Genomic DNA, 27116 nt, shown 5'->3' on the forward strand with positions numbered 1-27116 from the left:
CATTTTCAACAAGGCGCTTCATTTTGTGAAATTTTATTCTAATGTCAAGGAAATGTTCGACTCTGCTGGAAGAGAGACTTTGGTCTCAGCAGGAATATTCCAGTAAAATAATCCTAATCAACCAGGAAAAAATAGTTTTCTTTCAATTGATAGTCACTTTATTTGCATTTGAAAGGCAAACAAATTATTATGTGTAAAACTCAAGTGCCCAATATATTTATCTAGTTTGTTTTACAATGATTTTCAAACGTTAGAAAATTAAAAAGCATGCCCAAACGAATGGGAAAAAGATGGAGGAAGGGAGGAAGAGAAATCTTGTTTTGAGGGAAAGAAAAGAGAGGACCTCTTCCAGTATTTAATAATGTAGTGAACATCTTGTTGTTAAAATGATAAATTCTGAGTAATTTATACAGAACACACTAAAAATACAGATTTGAGTCAGCTTGATCAAAATAAACCTCAGACATAGCATTTGCTTTTTCCTTTTATGGGCAGATTCTGGACCTTTGGAGCACATGCTTTATTACAGCCAAAGTCTTTGAAGCATGAACAAAATGATAAGTTTATTTAAAAAAGGGCCTCAGTCCAATGAACCACTTGACTTGTGTCAGGAAGGACAAACCACCACCTCAGAGAACTGTATCACCAGTTAACTCTCTCCTCCTAAACTATCTGTCTCATGAACTTCTGACTTTCTCCAGTCAAGTTTCAGTGACATTGCATCGCTGTGGCACAAGGAAAGCTAAGGGAGGTAGGGGGAGAAGAAGAAAATAGTGAAATTTAGAGGAGGTGCTGACTTCATATTCAATTGGACACAGATAAGGCTATTACTAAACAAGGAATGCCTAACACCCTAAGTTCCCATTAACCAGCTGAAACCTGCAGAAGTAACAGACATATAATAAAGTACTGGCTTTGAAAAGGAAGGAGGCCTGGGGCTGAGGTCTGGAAAAAATTCCTAGCCTGACAGGGACTTTTTAGGAACGTGGACAAGCAGCTGCACTGCCTGTATGTCAGATTCCCACCCACAGGACGCTTTTTTTTTCCTGCCAGATTTTCTCTCTTCTACCTCAACTGTAGTGCTTAGGGTCAGGCCCAAGCTTCCCTAACAGCAACGAGCACAGTGAGACCTTGATCTTGGTGAGGATTGCTAGGGAATACAAGAAGTAAAAAAAATAATGATGTCAGCATTTCAGTGCAGGATGTGGAGCTGCTTCAGAGAACTGCAGCTACAAGGCAGCACAGAGAGCTATACTGAAAACTGAGAATAGGACAATGTGGAATGGAAGTAGAAACTACTAGGCTAGAGAAATATTAAATTTATTTTCACTTTTTAAGGTTCAAATCTGAAACTTGGTGGCCCATAAAAGGGGTTGCCAGACAAATCTATGCTGAGGACCAGTGTGCAAGCAAGTCCAATCCTTTTGGGAAGCATCTGCACTACAGAGTGAGTGCTGTATACTCTCTGTCTGCATACGCCTACTAGCTCTAACACATTCTGGATGTGCCAGACTTGCTGCACATGCACTGTACAATTCTTTCTCTGTGCGAGCAGGAAATCCAACCTATTCTGAGCATGATGGACTTACACTCATGCAGCACACCTACGTAAGATCTCATGTTTCCTGTCAGAGCCAGAGTCACTGAATTTGTACTGCACAGCCAACCCATAATTGTTCAGTGAACACACCTGACATTTCTGCACGTCTGTAAATCTTGTCAAAATATCTGGAAGAAGGCTGCATGCATCCTTTACAGCAGGCCTATCTCTGGAATTCTGTGGGACATTATTGTATCTATTCAATCCCAATCAAAAAAATTCTTTGCAAAACTCTGAGAGACGGCCTACTCCTGTAAACTGGAAATGCACTTCCTACTGAAAATATTTCTCAGCTGAGATCTTGGAACAGTATTCTGTTTTTTGGAGAGCTGCCAAGCATATATTGCATGCAAAACCAACATCCAAAACCATGCGAGGTCCACAGCTGCTAAGATGCTGAAATGCACTTGATCATTAATCCTGTCACACCCAGCCCAAAAATCAACTAGTCTGACCTCTTCCACTAGCGTCCAAAATGGACAGCTTGGCCTCTGAAAAAAACTGTCAGATGAAAAATCATAGTATCAGTTAGTATGACAGATACTGAAATATATAGGCAGTCAGCATTTAAGAAAACGGAAGTTTAATAAAAAAACCCTGACTTTAATATTGTAATTATTGGATTGAGGATCTGAACAAGAATTACTTATACAGCTAATCTCGGAAAGGTAAAATCAGGTGTGTGTTTAAGTTAATTCTAAAAAGGTTAAATGTTAGAAAAGCAATTTATATTTTGTTAAAGCTGTTAAATACAGGATTTGTTCACAGGTATCGGGACAAAACATGCTACATTTCTATCAACAGTTCTGTAGTCTGTTCTACTATTACATCCCAAGTAGTTTTAACATATACCCATTTCACTCTCAGTAAGAACAGATTTGAAAATATGCCTATGTTCTAGTAAGCTTCAGTGAAGCTTCATTTTATAAATATGAGACCAAGTATGCAGGATTGCAGCTAGTGAAGTCATAGAAGCACAAGATCTATGGTGTGGATGTGCCACAAGGTTTTCTTTGCCAATATATGCATTAAAATCTTGGAATTGAATTACATTATAGAATTACTAAATCTTGGGACAGAGCTATAAAACTTGTCTTTACTGTCTTACTGAGCATCATCACTAGGTGAACAGTCAACAACTAAGCAAAAGGACTGAATTACCTTCAAGTCAGGTAACATTTCCTTCCACTGATTTTAATCAATTTCCCAAACAGTTCTTACCCATATATGAGAACTAGCTTCCTTATATATTTTTCCTCTAGGAAACATAAGGTCTCTTCCTTTTTATGATCAACTCAAGAAGGGTTCCATAGTCAGCCTGTAGATAGTCGGGGGCAAACATATACAGCCATGCTCTTACTTCATTTAGAAAGTTGAAGCAAATTGCTTGTTTTTACAGCATGTGTTGCATTGCTTTGGGGATAATGTAGGGAAAATGTCTTTGCTCCTCTTCTTTTTTTTTTTAATTTTTTAATTTAATCCCCCAAACATATAAGATGTATTACCTGATTAAAAAAATAGGGTGATATTTCTATTCTTATGCATTATAGAAGAAGAATCAAATAAGTGAGTTAAAAATATCATCTTGGTTCATCCACTTCTCAACACACCTGCTGTTCTCCATTTCAGACGCAAACTCTTCCAGGTCAAAACTGAAATCATTACTAAAGAAACCAGAATGATGAAGACATTGAGCTGCCAGTTTCTGATGCAGCCTTACCAAGTTACTGTCAATCAGTGACTGTAATTTAAAAAAAAGCATACAACGCTAAAGAAATATTAAGAACAATTATCTTGTGTCCAATTGGAACGTTAGACCTCTAGACAGAAGGGTTCATTCCTCGCAGCCTGCCAACATTTTAGTAAATGACACTGGCCCTTTAACAGATGGGATACATGCTTCTTAGCTTGCCAGGATCCTAATAAAAGACACTGGCTTCTTTAAAATGAAGGACACATACCTCTCAAATTGCCAGTATCCAAACTGGGAGTCAGCAGTTTAAAATAAAGGCACTCATCAATCTGGCAAAATCAAGGACACAGCACAGAAATTTTAAAACAAATGGTACAAAGTTTCTCCTGACATTACTTAACTTAGATGAACTAAATACTTAAACACTGGCTAAGCATATCCAGTAGCAGCACTGTAGCAACTGGATACCTTACTAGCTTTTAAAACGGTAAATATTAGCGACAGACTGCAAGGGTTGGGGTTTGGATTTATTTCTTTTCCCCATCAAGCCCATTAGCTACCACTTATACAGCTGACCACGCACTGCATGACTCGAATGAAAGCAGGGTGTCTTTTCCCTGGGCACTGACCAGCACCACAAAGGCTGGCCTGTGTGGAAAGACCCTGCCTGCCCAAAAGGAACCATATCTACTTCCATTCCATCTCCCAGAAGCAGGACGCTCCAGTGAAGGAAAGAGGCCTCTGAAAGCTTTCCCCATGCCCTGACAACCCATATTACTACAACTTGGAAAGTTTTACAGCAACTGCAGATGCCTGTTGAGAGCCAGCAAGTATAGGCTCTAACTTTTCTGATAGCAGCCATCAGAGGGAAACAAAGACCTTCTTCAGCATATCATGAAGTACATCTGGATGAGTTGGGGAGGGGGAGAGAGGAGTTTGCTGAGCCTTGTCAGCACTGACCAACTGTCCCCAGTTCCTGAAGGGCAGACGTGGGGGAAAGCAGAAAACTATATATTCTCTTTGTCTGGAAAGATAACGAAGTTGCTAAGATTGGGCATGAAAAAGGAGTATTTTATGAACAAGACAGAGAACTGGGCTTATTCACATCAGTGGTTCCTTTCATTTCAGTCTCAGAGCCTTACCTCAGAAACATGGCAACTCACAGCTGGCACACACCCAGCTTCTTGCCTTGCCCATCTCACCCACCCCACTGCTTGCAGACCCCTGCCTCTTCAGACTAATTTTAACCATTTGAACCTGCTTTTTTCCTGGTGTCTCTTGGCATACTCAGCATTTGTTGAGTAGATATTTCTGCAACATGTGGCTAACCAGCAAATGCTGTGCAGAAAAGAGCATATCTAAGTACAAAACCCTACCATTTGATGGCACAGCCAGCTGAAGCCAAAGAGGCCTGAAGTGCTGGAAAACACAGCAGAGGCTGTCAGGAGAGAAGGGAGGAGGTTCTTGCTTTAGAGAAGTAGAGAAAAAAAATTACTAAGTCAGCTGGTCTTGGGAATAGGCAGAGGTGAAACAGGTTTTGAAGGAACTGATCTTCACCAGCTTAGCAGAAGTTGGGATCTGAATAGCAGCTACCTCAGTGAAGTGCACAGAAACTGCAGGAGACAGGTAAGCTCCTGCATACAGCAGCCCCGACTCGGCCAGGAGACTGGCCTAACGCTCTGTGTTGCCTGGACCTGACTGCCAGCAGGCACGGTCTGGGACATCTCCAGACAGGCTGTCTGTCTGTCCCTTCAAGCAATCCCTTGCTTTGAAGTTTTTCATCTGATAAACAAAGATGCTGCCACCATTTACTCACCTTTCACGTTCATCTTTCATTTTCTCCAGCTCCTCCTCTTTAAGTATGGCTTGCTTTGGATTCCCTTTCTGATCTGTTTTCCCACTTTTATCTTCTTTTTTCTTTCCAAATCTGTTTAAGATATCAAGGAAGGAGTCAGGAGGAAATAATTACTAGAAGAAAAACCACTACTTATCTATCATAAACCACAGAAATTTTAGGCAATCAAAACACTGTGAGTTTTTATCTTAGTCACTCATAAATTTCCCACATTGCAAAATAAGTTACCAGTATTAAATGGGCCATATGCAATAGGAAGGACTGGTTAAAAATTGATTTGGACCCTGTGTTGTCGAAAGCTATTGCTTGAAACAAAGTTGAAAAACCTGAAATGCAAGGCACTGCAGGGCTGGACTATTAATACAGCACATTTTAAAGGGGTTGAAGGTTCTTTCTACCACAGGACAGCTCTCTGAAAGTAATCTGCAGTGGCTGTGGTGTCAGCACCCAGACTGGACCACGTTTTCTGCTCTTATCAGAAACTACTGTCTCTCATTCGTGCCTGGCCTTAATTTAAGGATTTGTTCTTTGTTTAAATGAGGATGCAATTGCAAAGAATAAAATCTTGCTACATTCTGAGAGTACAAAACTAGACAGTTCATTAAGAGCTCTTCTTTAAAATACTTCTGTGTTTTCTTTCTGCCTAGTAATATACTATCATGTAATATTTATGCTGTGAAGGTCCTCCAGAGACCCCAATCAGTTTGGGGGTCCCACTGTTCTATACACTGTACAAATATGCATAACATAAGTCTGCTTTACGCAGGTGACTGAACTGTGGAGCTACATTTCATTTCTGATGGAGTTAGATAGAATACTGGGGTCAAGTATGTAAAATATGCTCATGAATTATGGGCCAAAAAGTATAAAAACCTCCCCTCCTTTCAAAATTTGAAATTCACAGTTCCACAAGTAAGTAAATGATCAATCTGTGTCTTCCCATGCAAATTAATGTGTCCTTGCATGCATGACAACAACGTAAAGAAAAGTAATGATTTCTTGATTAAATATACCATATTGCAAACTAATTACTCTGACTCAAAACTGCAAACTCTTCCATGAAAGCCTGCAGCATTGCCTCAGTGATCTTTCTTTTACCCTTTTTATTTTTCATGTCAGCCCAAACTGCCTCCAGTGGAATAGCTGAACTACTGTGCATATACTTAAGCTGTAAATAACTGACTTTAGGTTTCTGCTCTGACCAAAGCAGAAATCTTGCAAATACTCTGTCAGGCTCATAAGTTAATGATCCAATTTTTTTGTGAATTTAATGAATAATTCTGAGCTTGTGGTCAAATGAAGTTCTTAGGGACTCTGCAGCAAGTCTTCCAGACAGTAAGAACTTGGTTAAGAAAGGGAATGATGGGCGTGAGAGACAGACACGTAGCATGTGGTGCTAAGAAGAAGAAGAAGAAGGGCAAATACTACAGGTCATAACATGAGATGCTTTACCGTGGCTCTGCCATGGCCTGTGCTGGGGAGTAGGAAGAGTCATATCTCAGTGCATGGTTTTCTATTCCTTTTTCTTACGTGTGGCAATAGAGATAGATGGTGTCTTACATTCTTTGAGGGATGCTTTGATCAAAATATACATACACCTCATCTACAAACAATCTTCAGATCTTTTCTATGGTCCCTACTCATTTCAGTGCTTCCAGAAAGACAGTGGATACTTCCCATGCTTTTGCTTTTCCTGAGTCAGAGCAGCACACTGATTCCACTGCTGCTTTCTGAGTTCTAGCAGTCCCAAGACACTGTGGAGCCACAAACCCCATCAGAGGGTGGTGGTGGCAGTGAAGGCAGCAGTTGGGAAACACAGGGGAGAGACAGAGGTTGTACATACAGAGTGAGAAGATACAAAGTGAGAAGGGCTCACAGATATGAGATAAGCCAGGTGAAAAAGACAAGCTAGATGAAACTCTGCATATATTGCTCTCTACAGAGATGTCAGGCAGCCAAACAATAAATCGCCTGGGGATGAGCACCAGCAGGCTGCACCTGAAACACCCCTGCTTTCTAACAGTTGCACATGCTAGGAAGGTGTCATGGCAGTTTTCTCAAGAGAGGTTGTATTAGCACTTGCATCTTGGTCATAATCCAACTCTGGTACTTTGTTTATATTCAGGCTGCCTGCTTTTCTCCCACAGTTTCAATTATGGATTTGTGGAGTCTCATATTCGACTGTAGTATGTATTGATTTTGAAAACATTATTCTTGGGCATTTTGTATTGCTGCAGGGAGTTAAAGTTGGATATGTTGCATACTCGAGAGAAATGTAAAAAAAAATCTTTAACATACGTCCCCTTTCAAGTCTAGGTATTATTTCTTGCTTACTGGGGAAATACATTTTAAATAAAATAAAGTGACAATTTTGATTGTAATAACTGCCAACATGACAACTCTCAGCAAAAATAGTGCTTTGGTTTGCTGGTAGAGCTGCTCTTGTCATAAAACTGGCAAGTTCCAGTGTAATTATAAATTGGGAATAGTGAGTTGGTCTTGATGAAAACAACTTTTGTTTTTTTGCTATTTTTGGCTTCAGATGGGATTTGTGCAGGCTTACAATTTTTACCTGTTACACTAAGTATACAGCATATAGCTCAAGGCTAGGGAAATGTTCAGATTTTTGGCCTCTTTTGCACATTGCTATACCATAAAAATCCATTCTCTTTTATTATTATTGTAATTAAGTTTTTCAGCTCAACAAAAATCTTGCACAAACATTAAAAAATAAAAGCAGCAAAAATTTAACACTATTAAGAAAAGCAATATAGAATAGACAGCATTAAACCACAAAAAACCCAGTATCATCTCTGCCTGAATTTACACACCCTGTCCTAAAATTTATAGCCTGCTCACTGATGCGTTCTAATTGCCATGGCCTTCCAATGATAAAATTAACTTGCACCCATTGTAATTTTGCATGGGTTTGTGCACTACAGGCTTAACGGTTCTCTACTACTTATAGGAACAAAAAAAAAGGAGTATTTGCTGCCCAACTGGGTTTGATCATGTTCTCATTGATATCAGTGTGAGGCCCTTCACTGATTTCAACAAGGACAGGATAAAATCTATTGTCAAAATTATGCTATGGAATTAATCAAATCCATATTAAAATTCTATGAAAACTGGATGGCTTTAGGATTTGAAGTTTCCAATTCTCCAGGCAAGAAATAATTGGATTGTGGTAAAATCTGCCTTCCATATTAATACTATTGTCAGAAGAATAAAAACATTAATGAAAAAAATGTATGGCACACAAATTTTTAAAAGGTCTGTTTTGCTGTACTGTGCACAGCAAAATTCTCTTCAACTTAATATCTGATGGAATTGTTACTCTGAAAACCTTATGTAGCAAATGCAGAAATATAACTAGAAGACCTGAAAACAAATGGATCAGCTGTATCCTCTCATTCTATATCCATCTAGAATAAATTTACGTCAAATGAAGCCACTTGTAATCATAACAACAGTAAGGAAATAAATCCGTATCTTCCCAGGTTGAGTGACTGCCCCAGTTCTCTGATTATCCACTGTAAATGCCTGGGAAGTACTGTTAAAGAAGTTAAAGCCCTAATAGCCTTAGTATACTTTTCAGTTGAGAAAATTAATATTCCAACTACTCAGAGCATAATACTCCTGTAAACAAAAGCATAAAGGGATTTTCTTTATGTGATCAGACCTCCGAGTGCTTCATCCTTATGGGAAAAGCCCATATGCAACAGTTGAAAACATGCTGTGTAAGAGTGAGGAACTACCCTATTTCTGTTAATTTCAAAGGGTGCCCTGCAAATAACTAAAATTTTTCCCCTTAGAAACATTAAATAAATGAAGTCTCTGACTACCAAATGCGTGTCATCTTCTTGCAGTATTTATCACCATTCTATTGGCTCTAACATTAAAGCATATGTATGCTTCTTTTCAAGGCTTTCAAGGGATAAAAATTAAAACAAACCTTCTATAGGCCTGCTCTGTTATACTTGGGATAAATGTCTTATATGCAAGACCTAAAGCTGTGGTCATGGCAACACTTTGTTTCCGTGTGGAGCCGTGAGCTTCCAGATCTCAAATGTGTTGATATTTGCCTCAAGGATTAAAAAGCAGGCAGGTCTATAAAGTCCCAGACTTCTAAGCAGGAGAAACATCTGGTGGGTGGAACCCTAAGCAGCTTGCTGACTAAATTCAGCAATTTGGATTTCTTAGTTAATTCAGTTGCCCCAGATCAGTAGGTGTCACTGCAGCTAACAGGGTACATAATGGAATTGCAAATATCTGCGGGGAAATAATTCAAGAGGGCCTATGACACAGTCAAGCAAGATACAAAGCCTAACAATGTCATAAAATCTTGACATCTCCAGAAATGATCTGTAAAAAAACCAGAATGATTTGTAAAGTACAAATAACAAAAGCTCTGGCTCCTAGTCATTTCACAGCAAATGGGGAAAAATGCCGAGATTATTAAAGCAGCTCCCTTATGAAAGACTAGAAATAACCCTTAAAATTAAATTTAAATGTGAGTAAGAATGAATAAGTGAGCAAGAAAGATAAAGATACTAATAAGGTATGATTTTCAGGTCCACACAGGGACTATAAAAACCTTATTAACTGCCACTACTGCCATGTGTTTTAAGATATTTTATCACTCAGCTTTACAGCAGAAGAAATACTCTAGAAGCAGTGCTGTGCTTTGATTAATCACTTTCATACATACACTTTTACAGAGCATTAAACATTGCTGTAAAGATCCTTAGTGAGTCAGACTTGTTGGTGATTACAGGCCAGGCTCATTTTACATTTATGTTAACAGCAGCATTAATGAAATACATCTTTTACATTTTTAGTGGCTCTCTAAATACCTAAAAGGTTTGTTATTAAATGTTTACTTATTGGGCAGAAGTATGCCATGGAGTATTACACCAGTGGGACCAAAAGCGCTGTAACAGCTGAAAAAACTACAGAAAGAAGAGAACGTGTTTTGATAAAACATGTTTCGACATTTTGAGAACAGAGCACACACAGCAAGGGCTGGGCAATGCTGTTCAAATCTTCACCAATATCCAAGGAGATGAAAGTACCTCCACAACATGAGTTAAACTTCTGGTAAAGGGGCAGCTCTGCGCGGGGGCCCACGAGCCAGGAGGGGTGAACATCTCTTTTCCTTGCCCCACTGCCAGCCCCCTGCTCCCAGTGAGTGCATCCCATTCCCTCTGTGGAGGATTTAGACCCAGTGACATCGAGATGCCCCAGTGTACGAGACCTACTGCAGCAAGACCTCCTCATGACAAAGCCTTGCCCAGGAGCAGGGTTTGACCTAGCCTCCCTGCTTTGGCAGGGTGAGAGAAAAGGCCTGATAAGATGATGGAACACAGGAGAGGGCCATTTCAGCCCCGCCTGCTCCCTGCTCCCAGGTGGTTAGTGCTTCCAACTCTGGGGAGAGGAAGAGTTGGGAAGAGAGTGGGAACACCACTGCTGGGCTGGGCAGTGCTGTGTACACCACCAATACTGTTTGGTAAGTTGGAAAGCGATTTGGAAAAGTAAAGAAAAATCCACTTTTAACTAGATTTGGTGAGGTTTGCTTGCAGGAAAGAGTTACGTGGCTAGCGTGGTGCCTCCCTGCTCTCCCACCTGCTGGGGCTCACTCCCAGGGCAGCACCGAGTGAGAGGCAGGTGGCAAAAGCAGCAGCTTTCCCTAGTGAACAACAGGGCAGCTTAGGCAATCAAAAATAGCTCCCATGAAAAGGGAAAAAGGACCTAACCTCTGATTTATTATATCAATGGAAGCACACGACAATTTGTTAAAATGTTCTGTGCTACAATTATTATTTGTATTTTGCAAATGTAGCTAAACTTCATGAATGTGAGTATCCTCATATTTAGCCATCTTCAAATCATTTTGGGAGATAATCTACATTATTCTAATGCTGCGATCAGAGTTAAACCAGTTATGGTCAGCAGGAAAAGAGAAGGTTATGTAGAAAATGCAAATATAAAGAAATCCACATTATTAACACCAATATACGTTGCTCCTGTTATGTCAACATTAAGTGAACAAGTGCCTTTTTTGTATTTTTCTGTTTTTAAATTTACTGTATCAGGCTGCTGGAGCTAGACTAAAATGACTGAGCTTCCAGATCCAGTCTAATGGGAGTAAAACTTTATCTTTTTAACAACTCTGATTAAATACAACCTCCCCCCACCCGTTTATTTCTTTGATGCCCAAATTAGCATCTTTTCTGCAGCATGCTGAATTAATTAGTACAGTGACAAAGAATTAGTCCAGATAGGATCAAAGCTGAAACCGTATTTATCTAGAATTTGAAATTAAGAGCAGAGAGTATTAACCCTCAGCACTTCAAGGAGCTTTCCACGTGGCATACTTAGTAAGCCTTCCAGGAGTTCATTCAAAATAAATCAACAGTGCACTTTTTTTCCCCCACTGAAGTTTTGCTAAAAGGAAAATAAATTTGCCATGAAGCCTGCTACAATGGGGAACTGCCTTTAATGCACACCCTGTACATGCTACTCATTATGTAACTTGTAGGCATCAGTAGAACAAAGCAAACAAAGCTGAGAAAAGACAGTTAATCACATTTGTATTAATGCTTGGATCATCACATTGTTCATAGACTTAAGGGCTAATGAAAGAATTCCCAGCACCAATCTGAGAAGCTGCTTGCTGTAACAACTCACAGGTAAATAATCTATAATCTTCAGTGGAGAGGGTCACATGCAGAAACAAAATGTCAAACAGAAGCCCTAAATTACACAGTGAAGTTTACTCTGAGAGTATCAACCATGTGGACAGCAATAAAAGAAAATCTTCATCGCTGGTATCATTGTCTCAGATAGTATCTGTGTTTCAGTATCAGATAAAAGACTGGAGGCTGTTTGCCACGTGAAATGCAAGAGGTTGCTCTTCTACCTAGAAATTGCAGAACAAAGGCAATCTAAATAATCACCCCAAAATCTTTTCATCCATCACCGTCCCTAAGCCTTTGAGCCCCATATCCTTATTTTTTAAACGTGGAACTTGCTCTTAATTTAGATAGAAGTGAGTTACTGTAACTCAGTCTGGTAATTAGGTATTAGGAAATCTTTACCAGCGGGACAGTTCTGTCCATCTGTACCATATATCAAATCTTACTTCCACAGCATACAAAATGACCAAAGACAAAAACCAAGGAACGTGATGGTACCCTAAGACTTGGGCCACCTGAGTTAGAAGTGGTTGCTACAAAACCACAAAGTCCATCTACTGAACCAATGGAATGGAGTAACTCTCATCGGCTACTATGTAAATATAGACAACAGAAGGCAGCTGTGAAGAGTCATCCTTCATACTTCAATGAACTTATTTTTAGAATGCATGCTGAGGTAGTCTGAGTGTTGGAGATAGCGTTTATGAAGAACATTATCTTCACTATTATCATCTGACCAGGAAAATCATGATGTTGAACAGCAGCTATGCAACTATTTCCATGAAATGATGCTTCAATCATCTGATGACCATGTTTCTGGTCTTTCTGGTCACCAGTACAAGAATTCTGCATCCCACATCACATACATCAAGAAAGAAAAAACTACAGTAATAGAGCACAGCTGTGATTTACAGCTTGATCAGAAGAAGGGAAAAACTGATCTATAGTCTGTCCAATGCAACAAGCCCTGCCTGTTTGTCCACCAGACTGTGGAATTACCCTCCACCCAAGTAAGGAATTATTCCCATATATTCTTATTTTTCTCTACTTTCAAACAGCATCAGCCATTTTCTCCTCTTGGTTCTACCCTACAGGCAAGTAATTTCTTCTGAAGTGAATACTAATTCTGTCCCAGACAGTGCACAGAAACATGGCTATGCCTACTCTGTATGGAGTCTGCAAATGCCAACCTGCCAACCCGAGGGGAACATGATAATCACACCCGTGTCCTGGGCATGGTAACTCCATACTCAAAGCAAAGGAAAAGGACTGGAGTATTAAGCTCTTGACTCTGCTTTTTAATTCCCATTTCAGTCACCCATTTTCTCATCTCTCCACTAAAAGAAAAGAAAGAGAGAAGCAGGCAATTAGGCTAGCTACTAATTTTTCCAGGAATTTGTTATTCTCTGTCATGCAGGAAAAAGATAAATGTAGTTTCTGACTGAACCTATTCCTCTAAGGTTCAGTCAGTAAGACAAAGTAGGAGACAGAGACTCCCTGTGCAGTCTGCGGGTGTTGCCAGCTGCCTCTCCGGAACTACTTGCTGACTTTGTGGTTTTCTCAGATGTGGGTTTGGAAATTCTGCAGTCAAGTGAGAGCCAGCATGCCTCGGTGTCCCACCAGCACCTCCAGCCCTCTGCAGGTAACTGAGAACCACTTGAAGGTGGGACAGGGAAAAGACAACTGAAGGGAGCTAAAAGATAGCTCTTTGGGTGCAAACGACAAGAACAGGCTGCTGAGTTTTTTCTTTTCTGTTTCATGCTTTCTCCTCATCTGTTGCGTCTCTCTTTCCCCTACTACTAGCCACACGATCCCAGAATTCACTGAAGTATCAACTACATATGTATGTATAGTATATGCATGTATTATGCATGTTTATAAGGGGAAGGATTTTCATTTTTCTCATATCATAACTCTCATGGTATTTGGTGCTTTTCTTAGCATTTCAGCTACTGAGGCACTATATGAGGATGTCCACTTGCACTACAAAACTTTTTGCTCAGCCCTCTTGCCTATGGAAAAACAATGTGCAACTGTAACATTATCAGAACTGCAGATACAAAACTCACGAGGCAAATTAAATATGTGACATTTGCAAAACAAAACTGAAAACCTGCTACATTTGCACTCAGAGCCATGATACTTCGAGGTGTCAGACTTGCTAATCATCTCACCGCTGCAGTACTCACCTTCTCAACCAAACCACGTGCCTTCCTCCCCTTACAAGCCACAGTGGGGATTTGTGGGATCTGACTTTCATGAAGTGAAACCTGCTCATTGCAGGTTCCAATGAGATCTCCTGGAAAAACATGACCCTTGAAAAACAGCAGGAATACAGAGGACTCCCCTGTGTTTCGACTGAGACAACACCCCAGCCTTCATGAAAGCTCCATTCTCTATGGGAATGTAGTGACTCTCTAAGAATCAATTAATGTTGAGCATATATCATCATATCCATTCTACAAATGAAGAAACTGAGGCACGAAGGGTAAAAATGACTTGCCCAGTTTAAAAGGTCCTATTCTTTCTCTACTGATCACCTCAGAGCTATGATTACATTATCACTGCATATCTACCTGCCTCATTTTCCAACCAGTTTGCTATGATGCTTTTTCCCCTTGACTATTCCCCGTCCCCTTTAAGTTCATTTCCTTCTCTCCTAACACACTCAACTCTTCCCCTCCTTGTGCCACACTCCCTTCATATGCTCTACTGCTGCACTGCTACAGAAATACCTCTTCCTGGAGATTTCTGCTGGAGACGGCACTCTGCTGGAAGGAATGTGTCTTGGGAACCAGCACTCTTGCCTCCGAGACACTGCGCAGCAACATGCAGTAGAGACATGCAGAGATCTCTACGGTAGCTGAGTTACCAAAAACAGTCTCCACTCTTTCTCAGTGGGATGCATTAGCCTCTATTTGAGCGCTGCACTGCTCAGAGTGCTTGAGAAACTCTGAACTAAGAGACAGTACACAGTGAAGAGACTCTTTCGAAGGGAGGCTTGTAAGAGGAAGCGAGATGGTTCTTGAATAGGAAAGGGAGGTTGTAAAGGCAAAGAGAAAACCTAAGATGACTTGTTTTTAGGTTCCACAATGAACTTCTAAGGTTAAAGAATCACAAACTCCACCTCTGCGCCTCTACTATAGCTGACATTTTTGCAAAGCAGTAACATTCAAAACAATGCCAAAATAAGAGTGGAGTTATATGTACTGTATTTTGAAAGATGTGTTTCAGCATAATAAATAATAGATGGTTTTGCATTTTTAAACTGTCAAAATCAGTCCTTCTGATAAATAATACCTTCCCTCCCTGGCCTTGGCTATTGTACATTACTAATTAGACACAGTAGTTTGTGGTTAACGTCCTTCCCTACAGATTTATTATTAGCTTGTATATTCTTTTCAGTAGAATTGTGCTAATGGTAAGGTCTGCTGGAGGCCAATTGCATGAAGCCACTGGGAGGAGAAATCTGTTTGCCTGTCAAAACAGTGGCTATCAATTAAAACTGAAAATGTGATTCCTTTAAGCATCTTGGATGGTAGCAGAGATTTCCAGTGATGGATTAGGGGGCTGAATCACTTTCATATTGTACTAAAGGAAGCTTTCAGACAAACAGCTGTCCACATGAAACAAATTCACCACTATTTTTGAGCAAGAAGAACCAGTCTGACCTGCCAAAATTCCCTCGCTATTTTCCCAGAAATCCCAGCTTTAGAGCATTTTATGTGGCATACTGACAAAATGATACTAGATTATTCTGTGGTTTTCTTAGGAAAACTTGGCTTAGGATAGCTATAGCAACAGGAGAAAAAACAATGAACTTGCTGAAAGACACGATGCATCAAAAAAGAACCAGTGAGACGATGCAATTCCACTGTTCACTGATTCGGGATGCATCCCTGGCACACAGATAGCAATTTCCCCTTTGATACAAGCACCCAGCTCTCATTAGCATCAGTAAGAGTTGTGTGGACATACTGATGGGAATTTGTTCCCCCGTATTTTGCAGGAAATTAACACCACTCACTTGGGGACTGAAGGAGGCACTGTCTGTCACTCAGGCAGCCTCTCCGCCAGTTAATCAAGCAAAAACCTCTGCCACAAATCTCAAGAGGAAGCTCTTCCCTGTTCTCCTCGGTACAGCAAAACTGACACGAAGCAAAATGTCAGAAGCAGGAGCTGGGAAGTGGTGATGTTGAGGGAAGATGAACTTCAGCCTGCCTTTGCCAAGACCTCTTGCCATTAGGTTTTTGTGGATTTTGAAAATAGTTATTAGAAATCAAACTGATTAGTTAATAGCTGAGTTTAAGCTTTAAGAATGATTTAAGAAAGTATTTTCAACTCTCATACATTGTGGCTTTTGGTTACTGGTTATTTTCAGCAGAGGTAATCCTAGATGGCATGTATAAAAACAAGTCAGCAAGACTGCTAACCCTCCAGGACACCACTGATAATTTCATGCCAAGAGAGTGACTAACCAATACAGGAAAAAGCAAAGGACTCCACCACACTCACAAAATGTGGCTCTGGCAGCTGAAGGACAAGGGTTCAGGATGGGGAAGGTTTCGTCCAGTTGCTACACAACAGACTGTCTCATCAGGCTGGGAAACTAGACTGAACGTATTAAAAACCTTTCCTCAGTGCCACTTTATAAATAAAGAATAAATATCAGAACTAAGTGACTGAAATTTTTAGGCAATTACATGAACTACACAGCTCTGCCATATCTGCTTTCAATAGTATTGCTCATGAACTATGCGCCAGAAACTTTCTTTATAAGGTTTCAGTGAAGACCTGGCAATCACTTCTGTTTCTTGAATCTTAAAAGCAGTAATTCTGGAGCAATCAGATAGAGAAATACCTTTTACTGGATAAGGTCAGAGAAAATTGCTAGAATAGTGCTTAAAACCATGAAGTACTTCTATTTTGCTGGCTATTACAACCATGTAGCTTGAAGTTGCACAAACAACATAAACAGCCCAGATTCCCAAAACTTTTTCCTCCTGCATACTGCTTGCCTTTCACACATTGACTCCCTACCACAGATGTTTATACACTATTTTTAGAATTATTATTTGTTACTGGTGTTTATATTGCCAGCCTGTTAATTTTTGTGTGACAACATAGGGAAAAATCTCTCTGCTTTCTTGCTCAGATACAGTGATGCTTTGTTCACCACACAAAGGCTTTGACTTCCCTCCCTACGCCCACAGCTCCATGTCCTAAGGTTATACTCACTCATTCAACTATTTGCAATACTAAACCACTGGCGCTATTTTTACCTAGTGACCAAAATGAGCACAGATAACCCTACAAATTCTGCACGTTATCATCTCAGCATAAAAAAGGTAGTCTGAAGAAGAACTTAATTATCAGGGTGATACAACAAATGTTAAATTCAAAGCCCATAGCAGCATAGAAGGCTGAAGAACACAGATGAAGTCCGTCACTCATTTCATTAAAACTTCTGCCACAGGAGATGCCAGGAGAAAACAGTATCACTGCATGAATAAAACTAAATGCTGTTGATAAAAAACTACTCTAGGGTGTGTAGTCAATCAATGAACTTAACTCTCTTTTGATTCCAAACTGTGCCTGATTCAACCACAATTTCTCCTGAATGTATTAGTTATTAGCAGTTGTCCATCAAATAATTTGTAGGGAAAAACTCCGGCTTACAGGTTACCCATGAATTGAACACAATCAGTATTCATTACAATGAACATTCTGCTTATTCATCATCGACTGCAACTGATCACATGTATTGTTTCTACTTCTTAACTTGATAACTGATTGTTTAAAAACTACCTTCACGAGCAGAGGGGAGGAGAAGCCACTCTGCACTTCTTGAACAAACATGTTTTGGCCACAGGCCCAAAAATTTACTGCATACCCCGCCCCCGCCCCCCCAACTGTATGAACACAAATTTCACCACACGAGTGCTCACAGTTGATGAATTATGTTTAGCTGAAAGTATTTCATCTGTGAAACAAGCTAGAGACCTGACTGTGAAACAACTTAAGCATCTGCATTTCCATTTCTTTGGCTGTATCCCTGGTCTTCTATCATGGGAAAGAGTGAAAAGAGTGCCTAATTTATCAACTATATACTACTTATTATTTGATGTCTCTATACCACTACTTCTTTCGATTTATTAGATACAACATTCAAAACAGATTTTTTCTCATGATAATTGAGTTGTCTTTGTACTCTCATATTATTGTTGTGCATCTAGACAACTGCACAGATGTACAGAATTTTAGATGAAGCTGTGTTATTGATCTATAGTGCCATGATGCTGTTATTTTGTCACGGTCTTATAACTAAAAAGCCCAGTTGCCTGGCCTCAATTTTGTTTTTCTTCTCATGTGGGGAAATGAAACCCTTTTACCCCTTTCCCTCCAGTCATACAATTTCCTGCCATCTTCTGTCCCACTTGTACCACTGTCCCTTTTCCAGCTGCTGCTGAATAGACAAGTATCACTACAAATATAGTCCAGTGATCCTTGGAAAAAAGAAGAAACAGGATACAGGAATGTAAAGCAGAAATCATGGTCAAATCCAAGGTCCTGAATTTCAATAACTGGAAAGCTGTACACCTGGAAAAAACATTCCCTCAAGTCCACTTACAATAGCTGGAATTAACAACTGCATCTTTTGTGCTGTTAAGAGATACTTCCTCTAGCAATTAGCTGGCATATTCTCTAAATAAGCAGAGTAGTAAAAGCCAGTTAATAGCAGCCAGTGCTGCTATTGGAAATCTTTAACAAAAATCACTAGTATTTAACAGATTGGTTGAAATTTGGTTCCAAATAGGGGACTTCCATGTTATGCAGAGGACAGTGAGAATTTTGTCTTATATAATGTGGCTAGTACTGTTTGAAACTGAAATGAAAAGGGAAAGGTAAAGAAATGGAGATACCTAAAGGTTCTCATCTTGCTCAAGAAATATCCAGAAGGTGGAATGGAGAGACTGAGAAGCAAAATGCCTGGACAAGGGAAGAAAGTAAACAATAGATTTAACTGCACTAAGGTGCAAAATATTTGCTTTTTGTGGATTTGAATACAAAAGAACTCAGATGTGGTATTTAGGCTTAAGCAAAAAAAGACAAGGAAAATATACACATGGGATGAACAAACATCAAATATCTGTATGACTTCTGTTGCGGAGGAAGGTCCCTGGGGAAGAGAAAACACTAGTATCGAGATAGATGCCCGATATCACTAACGTCTGTGCATTAAATATCTTGACCTGCAAGTTTAATTTTATTTCTGTTAACTACACTTTTATAAACATATTTAGTGGACACCACATTCCAATTTGTCTTATCAGCACAACTAGTCAAAAACAAATATACACAGAGGCCTGAACAATATCCCAACCGGAAAATCCCTTCTCCTCTTTCCAGTAGTTACTCTCCTGAATTTGAGCATGACCTAGGAGATGGAGCATAGGCTTTCCGTGTCCTTGTGGTTCCAATCACAACATGTGCTAAGGAATGTTCATTTCCCTGAGGCAGGGCCAAAGGAGAAAGGTCTGTTTCATTCTAGCCCATCTTTTTAATTCCCCCAGTAGATGCAGTGTTTACCATTTTACAGAACAGCTGCTTGGAACAAATGTAAACACTGTGTTTGTGGTATTCAAGTTATCGCACCAGAGAAGCTCCACATCTCCTTTCAACAAGAGAAGGTACTTCTCATATGCATTATTTTTCCAAATATCAAACACAGAGAGAAAACTGGTTGAAAATAATCTCAATGCAACTTTATGAAGACATGGAAGAGAAAATTCCTTCTAAAAGGAAAACCATTAAGATAAATCAGGAAAGGTCTCTCTTATCATCATTAAATAGTAACTTAAGCACAGGATTAAAATTAGCCAGATCACTTATGCTATTAATGACCTAATTTTTTGAACCAATCTTTACCATATCCCTTGATGTTCCAGAAATAAAACAAGCTCTTAGACCCCTTCTCTCCTGAATTATAACCCTTTCCGAGAAACTGGTGTGTTCCTCCTTTTCTGAACCTTATACCTAACCCCAAATCAGGACCCAAAAATAACTCAGCAACCCGTATTCACAACATGAAGAATCATAAGTCCTACTTAAATTCCTTTTATTACTGGCCTTCACCATTAGTCTCTGGGCCCTTCTGTAGCCAGCAAGAAGCTCCGTTCTTTGAGCTCTCCTTTCAGACCCAAACCACAATCTTTTATTAAAATTGTCTCACCTAAACCTTTGCCATGTCTAAGCCATGTCCCTGCAACACATCCTTGTCCTCGCACAGCATCTATAGAAGTCAACTGGTGTAGAGTTAATTTCATTTGCTCATCCCTATTCTCGCATGTGTCCTTCAGGCTATTGGCAACTGTTTCAGGCTGGGAGCAGGGCTGTCCACTAGAATGCTTTTCACTTGATACCTGTTCATCACGCTAAGACCAGCTGGAATCCTCCACTTTGAGACTAACTGGAACATTTTCTTACTTGAGGACCAACATCTGTGAAACGTACTGAACTTGGAGAACTGTCAGGTCCAGAGTCCAGTGATGTTTAGAGAAGAATATTTTCTTCAAATTTTTTATTTGTATTTTTGAGTTATGTGGTAGAAGACAGAGAGGGGGGTGAAGAGGCGCCTGATGCAGATTGATATTACAGTCAGAAAGCATATGATAATGACTATGAAGAGGTTCAAAGCTTTCTAAAATTTTATAAGATGAGCTACATAACAAGGTAAGTGCTTTAAAACAGCACTAATTTTAAAAGTGCAAGCTGTCCCCTTATTTCCTGGAAAGTCATCAAACACTAAGACAGAAAAGAAGGATGAACTCAGTGGGATAGCTCAGTGTTAAATAAGAACTAGTCTGGCTTCTCTCATGAACTCACCGTCACGTAAACTCTGTGATCTCTCCACTCTACCAACAGAGCAAAAGTTTAATCCATGCGAATAAGTTAATGTATCAATTTCCACGACTCTAAAGCTCATGAAAGCCTGCAAAACTAGAAGAAGTGATGCTTTCAACAGGCTTTTGCCACTGGTGTGAAACATACCCCTCCCCCCCCCCTTCTTAATTTTGCTTATATGGGGTGATTTCCAAAGGCACAAAGTTTGGCCTCCCCAAAGCTGCAGAAGCTGACAGTTCTCTGTTGCTGCCCCATATGATTTTTAAGCTTTTGCACCAAAGCAAGAATGAATTTTCTCCTGCAAAATCTTAGAAAAGCGATTATTAAGAAAACAGTGGCACTTCTGAACTGGAATGGATAGGACCCTATAGCAACAGATTCTTCTGTACTTGGGAAGAAGCCTCATCAGCAAAGCAGCAAAAAAGACAAGAACGGATGGCAGAAACTTCTTTAGCTGCCTGGATCCTCATGGCTCTGACTTCCTCCCGTTTCTGCCTGTCACCCTCTCCCAGAACAAATTAAAAACAAAAAAGAAAACTCAACACTGCTGCTGCTGTGCACAACAAGGTTCAGCAAGCCTCCTGATCACCTGAAGAATGTGACAGCCCATAGGGTTAGGAGAGAGACAAAGCTTAGAGCTCCAGTTGGAGTGTGTCAGCAAAGGGGCTGCCAAGGAAGCAGTAGGCTGCAAGCAGAATCCTACCCTGAGAAGTTGTTCTTCTGGGCAAAGGCTGGAGGTCTTGGGCTAAAGCTAAGATTGAGGTAACAAGCTATATTAGCTATTATGAGACTAACAAATTTTCAGCTCTGTTGCCTGCATATTTCCCACCCCTCTTATCAACAAAAATAAGTCAGTATTGGAACAAGTGGAACTAAAATCAGAATAAACAAGACTATTTTGATCTGACATTAATTGTATCATAGAGCTTGTTTCATGCAACGAGCAAATTGTGCATGCCAAAGTTGAAGAAAAGTGTATATAATAAATATAGAATCATAGAATCATTTGAGTTGGAAAAGACCTTTAAGATCATCAAGTCCAACCGTTAACCCAGCACTGCCAAGTCCACCACTAAACCACGTCCCTAAGCACCACATCTACACGTCTTTTAAATACTTCCAGGGATGGCGACTCAACCACTTCCCTGGGCAGCCTGTTCCAATGCTTGACAACCCTTTTGGTGAAGACATTTTTCCTAATATCCAATCTAAACCTTCCCTGGTGCAACTTGAGGCTGTTTCCTCTCATCCTATCGCTTGTTACTTGGGAGAAGAGACCAACACCCACCTCGCTACAACCTCCTTTCAGGTAGTTGTAGAGAGCGGTAAGGTCTCCCCTCAGCCTCCTTTTCTGCAGGCTAAACAACCCCAGTTCCCTCAGCCGCTCCTCATAAGACTTGTTCTCCAGACCCCTCACCAGCTTCGTTGTCCTTCTCTGGACACGCTCCAGCACCTCAATGTCCTTCTTGTAGTGAGGGGCCCAAAACTGAACACAGTATTCGAGGTGCAGCCTCACCAGGGCCGAGTACAGGGGCACAATCACTTCCCTACTCCTGCTGGCCACACTATTTCTGATACAGGCCAGGATGCCATTGGCCTTCTTGGCCACCTGGGCACACTGGCAGTTCACATTCAGCCGGCTGTCAACCAGCACCCCCAGGTCCTTTTCCGCCGGGCAGCTTTCCAGCCACTCTTCCCCAAGCCTGTAGCGCTGCATGGGGTTGTTGTGGCCGAAGTGCAGGACCCGGCACTTGGCCTTGTTGAATCTCATACAGTTGGCCTTGGCCCATCGGTCCAGCCTGTCCAGGTCCCTCTGCAGAGCCTTCCTACCCTCAAGCAGATCAACACTCCCGCCCAAGTTGGTGTCGTCTGCAAACTGACTGAGGGTGCACTCGATCCCCTCGTCCAGATCATGAATAAAGATACTAAACAGAACTGGCCCCAAAACTGAGCCCTGGGGAACACCGCTTGTGACCGGCCACCAGCTGGATTTAACTCCATTCACCACAACTCCTTGGGCCCGGCCGTCCAGGCAGTTTCTATTCAGTGAAGAGTACACCCGTCCAAGCCATGAGCAGCCAGTTTCTCCAGGAGAATGCTGTGGGAAACAGTGTCAAAGGCTTTGCGAAAGTCTGGGTAGACAACATCCACAGCCTTTCCCTCATCCACTAAGCGGGTGACCTTGTCATAGAAGGAGATCAGGTTAGTCAAGCAGGACCTGCCTTTCATAAACCCATGCTGACTGGGCCTGATCACCTGGTTGTCCTGTACATGCCACGTGATGGCACTCAAGATAATCCATAACCTTCCCCAGCACCAAGGTCAGACTGACAGGCTTGTAGTTCCTCAGATCCTCCTTCCGGCCCTTCTTGTGGATGCGTGTCACATTTGCTAACTTCCAGTCAACTGGGACCTCCCCGGTTAGCCAGGACTGCTGATAAATGATTGAAAGTGGCTTGGTGAGCACTTCCGCCAGCTCCCTCAGTACCCTTGGGTGGATCCCATCCGGCCCCATAGACTTGTGTGTGTCTGAGTGGTGTAGCAGGTCGCTAACCATTTCTCCTTGGATTATGGGGCTTCATTCTGCTCCCTGTCCCTGTCTTCCAGCTCAGGGGGCTGGGTACCCAGAGAACAACTGGTCTTACTATTAAAGACAGAGGCAAAGAAGACACCAAGTACCTCAGCCTTTTCCTCAGCCTTTGTCACTATGTTTCCCCCTGCATCCAATAAAGGATGGAGATTCTCCTTAGCCCTCCGTTTGTTGATAATTTATTTATAGAAACATTTTTTATTGTCTTTTATGGCAGTAGCCTGATTAAGTTCTAGTTGGTCTTTGGCCCTTCTACTTTTCTCCCTGCATAACCTCATGACATCCTTGTAGTCCTCCTGAGTTGCCTGCGCCTTCTTCCAAGGGTCATAAACTCTCCTTTTTTTCCTGAGTTCCAGCCAAAGCTCTCTGTTCAGCCAGTCAGAACTTTTTTTTTGTTCCCACCTACTTTTACTTCAAGAAATCCTTAGAACTCATCTGAACTCTTAAAAAAAACCCAGAACACACATGCAAGACTGCATCTTTTAAATTAACACATTGAAAAAGGATGTTGCAAGGCTGCTGCCCCATTTTCTTTTTCACCATCCCTCTTCTAGGCAGAATGTGTTCACAGTGGAAATGCCGCCATTACTCCACTTTTATTCAATGCCAAAAATGTACATATACAAGCCTAGAAGTCCATAATGCTTTGTTTGACAATGAAGCAGGGCAGGCAGACTTGACTATATTCCATAAACCTAGCCTAGCTAGTACTTCTTCCTGTTATTAACTCATTGGCGGTGTAGGATTTTCAAGAGCTGCAGAGAATCAGCTGCAGTTGGATAAAGGGGATGAGCACTAGCCACTGCTGGGGATCTCTGTCCTAGCGCTGTCCCAGGAACATATTCCTTCCAGCTGCCTCAGATATTGCTGTGTTTTGCCACTGCCACAGTTGCAAAAAACCCTATCCAGATCTTCCCTATCCCTATAATCCCAGCATCTCCCCCTCTGTGTCTCAGGTCTGCAGCCAGTAACACTCGTGAGTTCCTCTTATTAATATTGAAGCTTGCGTTCAGTACTTGACCTTCCCTTCAAAGGATTCAAACAACCACCTGCCTGACACATATCTCAAGCCATTCTGCACAGCTCCAGCCAATACATGGCTCAGCACTCCAAAAATCAGGGCTGGCACAGCAGTACTTGCATGAGCATGAGCAAGCACATGAGAGCAGGCCTGCCAGCCAAGCACACAGTGTGGCTACCGCCAGTGACCAGCGCTATCAGCTCCAATCAAAAGCAGTGCATATGCAGGCACCTTGAACCAAGCAGTGCACATGCAGCCCAGCTGCATATGTATGCTTTCTCAACTCCCTTGTGAATTAAAAACAAACCAACTAGCCCAAAGCAGATTCTGGGGAGAATACAACTGGAAAGTTATCACTTACAAGTGTCAGAAACAAACAAAATGGCTATCTTTCAAAACACCATTAGTATCTCTTAGGTAGTTAGCCCTGCCTAGTATCAGGTACACAGGGAAGGATGGTAAGGACTGGTTTAGAAATTTAAAGAGTTACTAATTTCCGCCTGTCTAATTAAGAGACAGTTAGTGACTATTGAAATTATAATCTCCCCCGTCCCTCACAGATGTAGAACACAATAAGGCAACAGAAGCAGGAGGAATGGGAAACGAGCCGTGGTGTTCTCCATAGCTGGGAGCCGCTCGCTGGCTGGAGGCGCTGCAGGAAGTATCTCCTGACCTTCTCCAGCCAGGCTCCACCACCACGGCACAGGGCAGCCAGCCACCTGGGAACCAGGGTCCTCCGTGGGGAGAAACTGGCACTTTTCTCAGGTACGTATGTAAATGTTTGCATACTTAGCTATAAATATATTTAAATATGCATATAATCATACCCATACGAAAATAACCCACATTTTGCAATACACACTTATTTAAATACGTACATACTTAAATAAGAATCCCAAGTAGGAGACTAACTTCCCTCTTTCTCTCATCAATGTGGGCCCAACCCAATCCCTGACGAAATTAACAGGAGCTTGTAAATCATCTTCACTGAGCATTAGATTAGGCCTCAGAAGTCCCCCACGGCTCCCTCCTGTACATACACTATCAAAATTCTCTAACAGCTTAATATTTCCTGAGGCCACGTATTACAATGATGAGTTCAGACAAGGGAATATCAGGACACAGAAGCCTTGTGAGGAGAGGTCTGGGAGCTTCAAGCTAGTGAAACAGGAGATACTTCCTTCTGCGCTTCTTTCCGCACGTACTTTTTCATCAGATAAATATAAATAAGTAGCACAGCAGTTGTTTAGTGAGCAGCTTAGGGACATATTGTTCCCACTGTCCTAATTTTCCTGACACAATTGGTAAATTTAGACATCTAATTAACAGTCTATGCCATTTATCAGGTTACTCATTGCTGGGTTTTTTTAAGGCTGTCAATTAAGCTTTCCATACCTTAGACATATTCTCCATCTCCAGACTGAGTCCTAGGCCTCTCACAGAATGATTATAAATGCCCCTAACATATCCCCATTCTGTTTATATTGGCTTTACACAGCCCCAGGGAGATGAACTAGGGTCATCTCTAAAGCTAGTTTCAAAGTAATACTGTAACACCTGCATGTGTGGGATGGAGCAGACCAAGCAGGAGAAAGAATGGAAGAATTTACAGTTCATCTCTAAAAAGTCAGCTGGGGTACAGAGTCATCCAGTAAGAGCCATATTATAAAACATCTGCATATTTGTTGACATTTTCATAATTATATTCGCAACTCTTACTTTGTAGGCCTTGCTGTTCTAGGTTTATAAATGCACATTTTTACCTTTGCTTATTTATCCTCTTTTGTGCTAGCAGCTCTTACCTACAGCATGTAAGATTTTCTATAGTGAAATATTTAACCCTAGTAGTGACACTATTTGATTTCAAGTCCCTTTCATCACAGAAGGAGCAAAGGAAATTAAGAGTATTCAAATAAAAAGGAAGATCTTTCACAAGTTCATTGCCACACGCAGATACAAAAGCAGCTTGTAATGCTGTGACAGATATACAAGTTTTGTTTGCAAAGTAAAGTCTTTGACCAGACCAATGCTGCAGGCCTGCGTTAACGTGAATCCTCCTTAACAAGCAGTGCGTTTATTATCACTTCTTTACCAAAGAATAACAACCACGTAGCATATAAAGTGTACCCTCTCCTTCGCTCTCCCCACACAGGTAGGGTAAAATGGGTCTTCTAGTTTACGCTTAGCTAAACAAAATACAGCTAAATGTGCATATGCATCAAATTTCTGTAATGATATTTCAGTCTGAAAAACGTAGATGCAGCGTGAAAAAGAAAAGTCCCAAGAGAAAACTGGGTTCTCTTCACCCCTGTTTTTTGCTCCTGGACCATCCAGATAACTGTCAGATTACTACTACTAGAAGCAGGCAAAGGAAGAAAAAACTCTGCAGAAGTATCTATTCATACCTGCTCAGATGAGACACAACGCATTTCTTTTTTCTGTCAGTAGTAACAATCCAACTAAAACCGCAAAGGTAATTACCTGCAGGGTCATGCCTTGACCACATGAAACATGTTTACAGAAATGCAGGACACTAAAAATCAAAAATGCCTGCAATGAATGTTTAGTAGGCAAAGACAATACGTTAACATTATGCAGTGCCAAAGAAAGCTTTGCTACGCCTTTCTTTTTACACGTGTGCTTTAAATGATCAGTTTTTAGGGTGCTGTTGCTGTTTGCTTTGGCAACTTCTATGAAGAAGATGGGGTGCACAGCCCCACATAGAACTAGAAGGAAAAATTCTGACAAAGTTTTG

The 27116-nt window shown here is 41.0% G+C and overlaps 1 protein-coding gene across 2 annotated transcripts in view; it reads right to left on the reverse strand.

The window, feature by feature from the left end:
* PARD3B (par-3 family cell polarity regulator beta) overlaps window positions 1–27116 on the reverse strand; it is a 445805-nt gene that overhangs the window by 97048 nt on the left and 321641 nt on the right. For both annotated transcript variants that reach the window (XM_076342438.1, XM_076342436.1), the window contains one exon: window positions 5110–5220. In XM_076342438.1, coding sequence (XP_076198553.1) covers window positions 5110–5220 — 111 coding nt within the window. The remainder of the gene's footprint in view (window positions 1–5109; window positions 5221–27116) is intronic.

This window comes from Aptenodytes patagonicus, chromosome 6, assembly GCF_965638725.1.
Source record: "Aptenodytes patagonicus chromosome 6, bAptPat1.pri.cur, whole genome shotgun sequence".
NCBI lineage: Eukaryota > Metazoa > Chordata > Aves > Sphenisciformes > Spheniscidae > Aptenodytes > Aptenodytes patagonicus.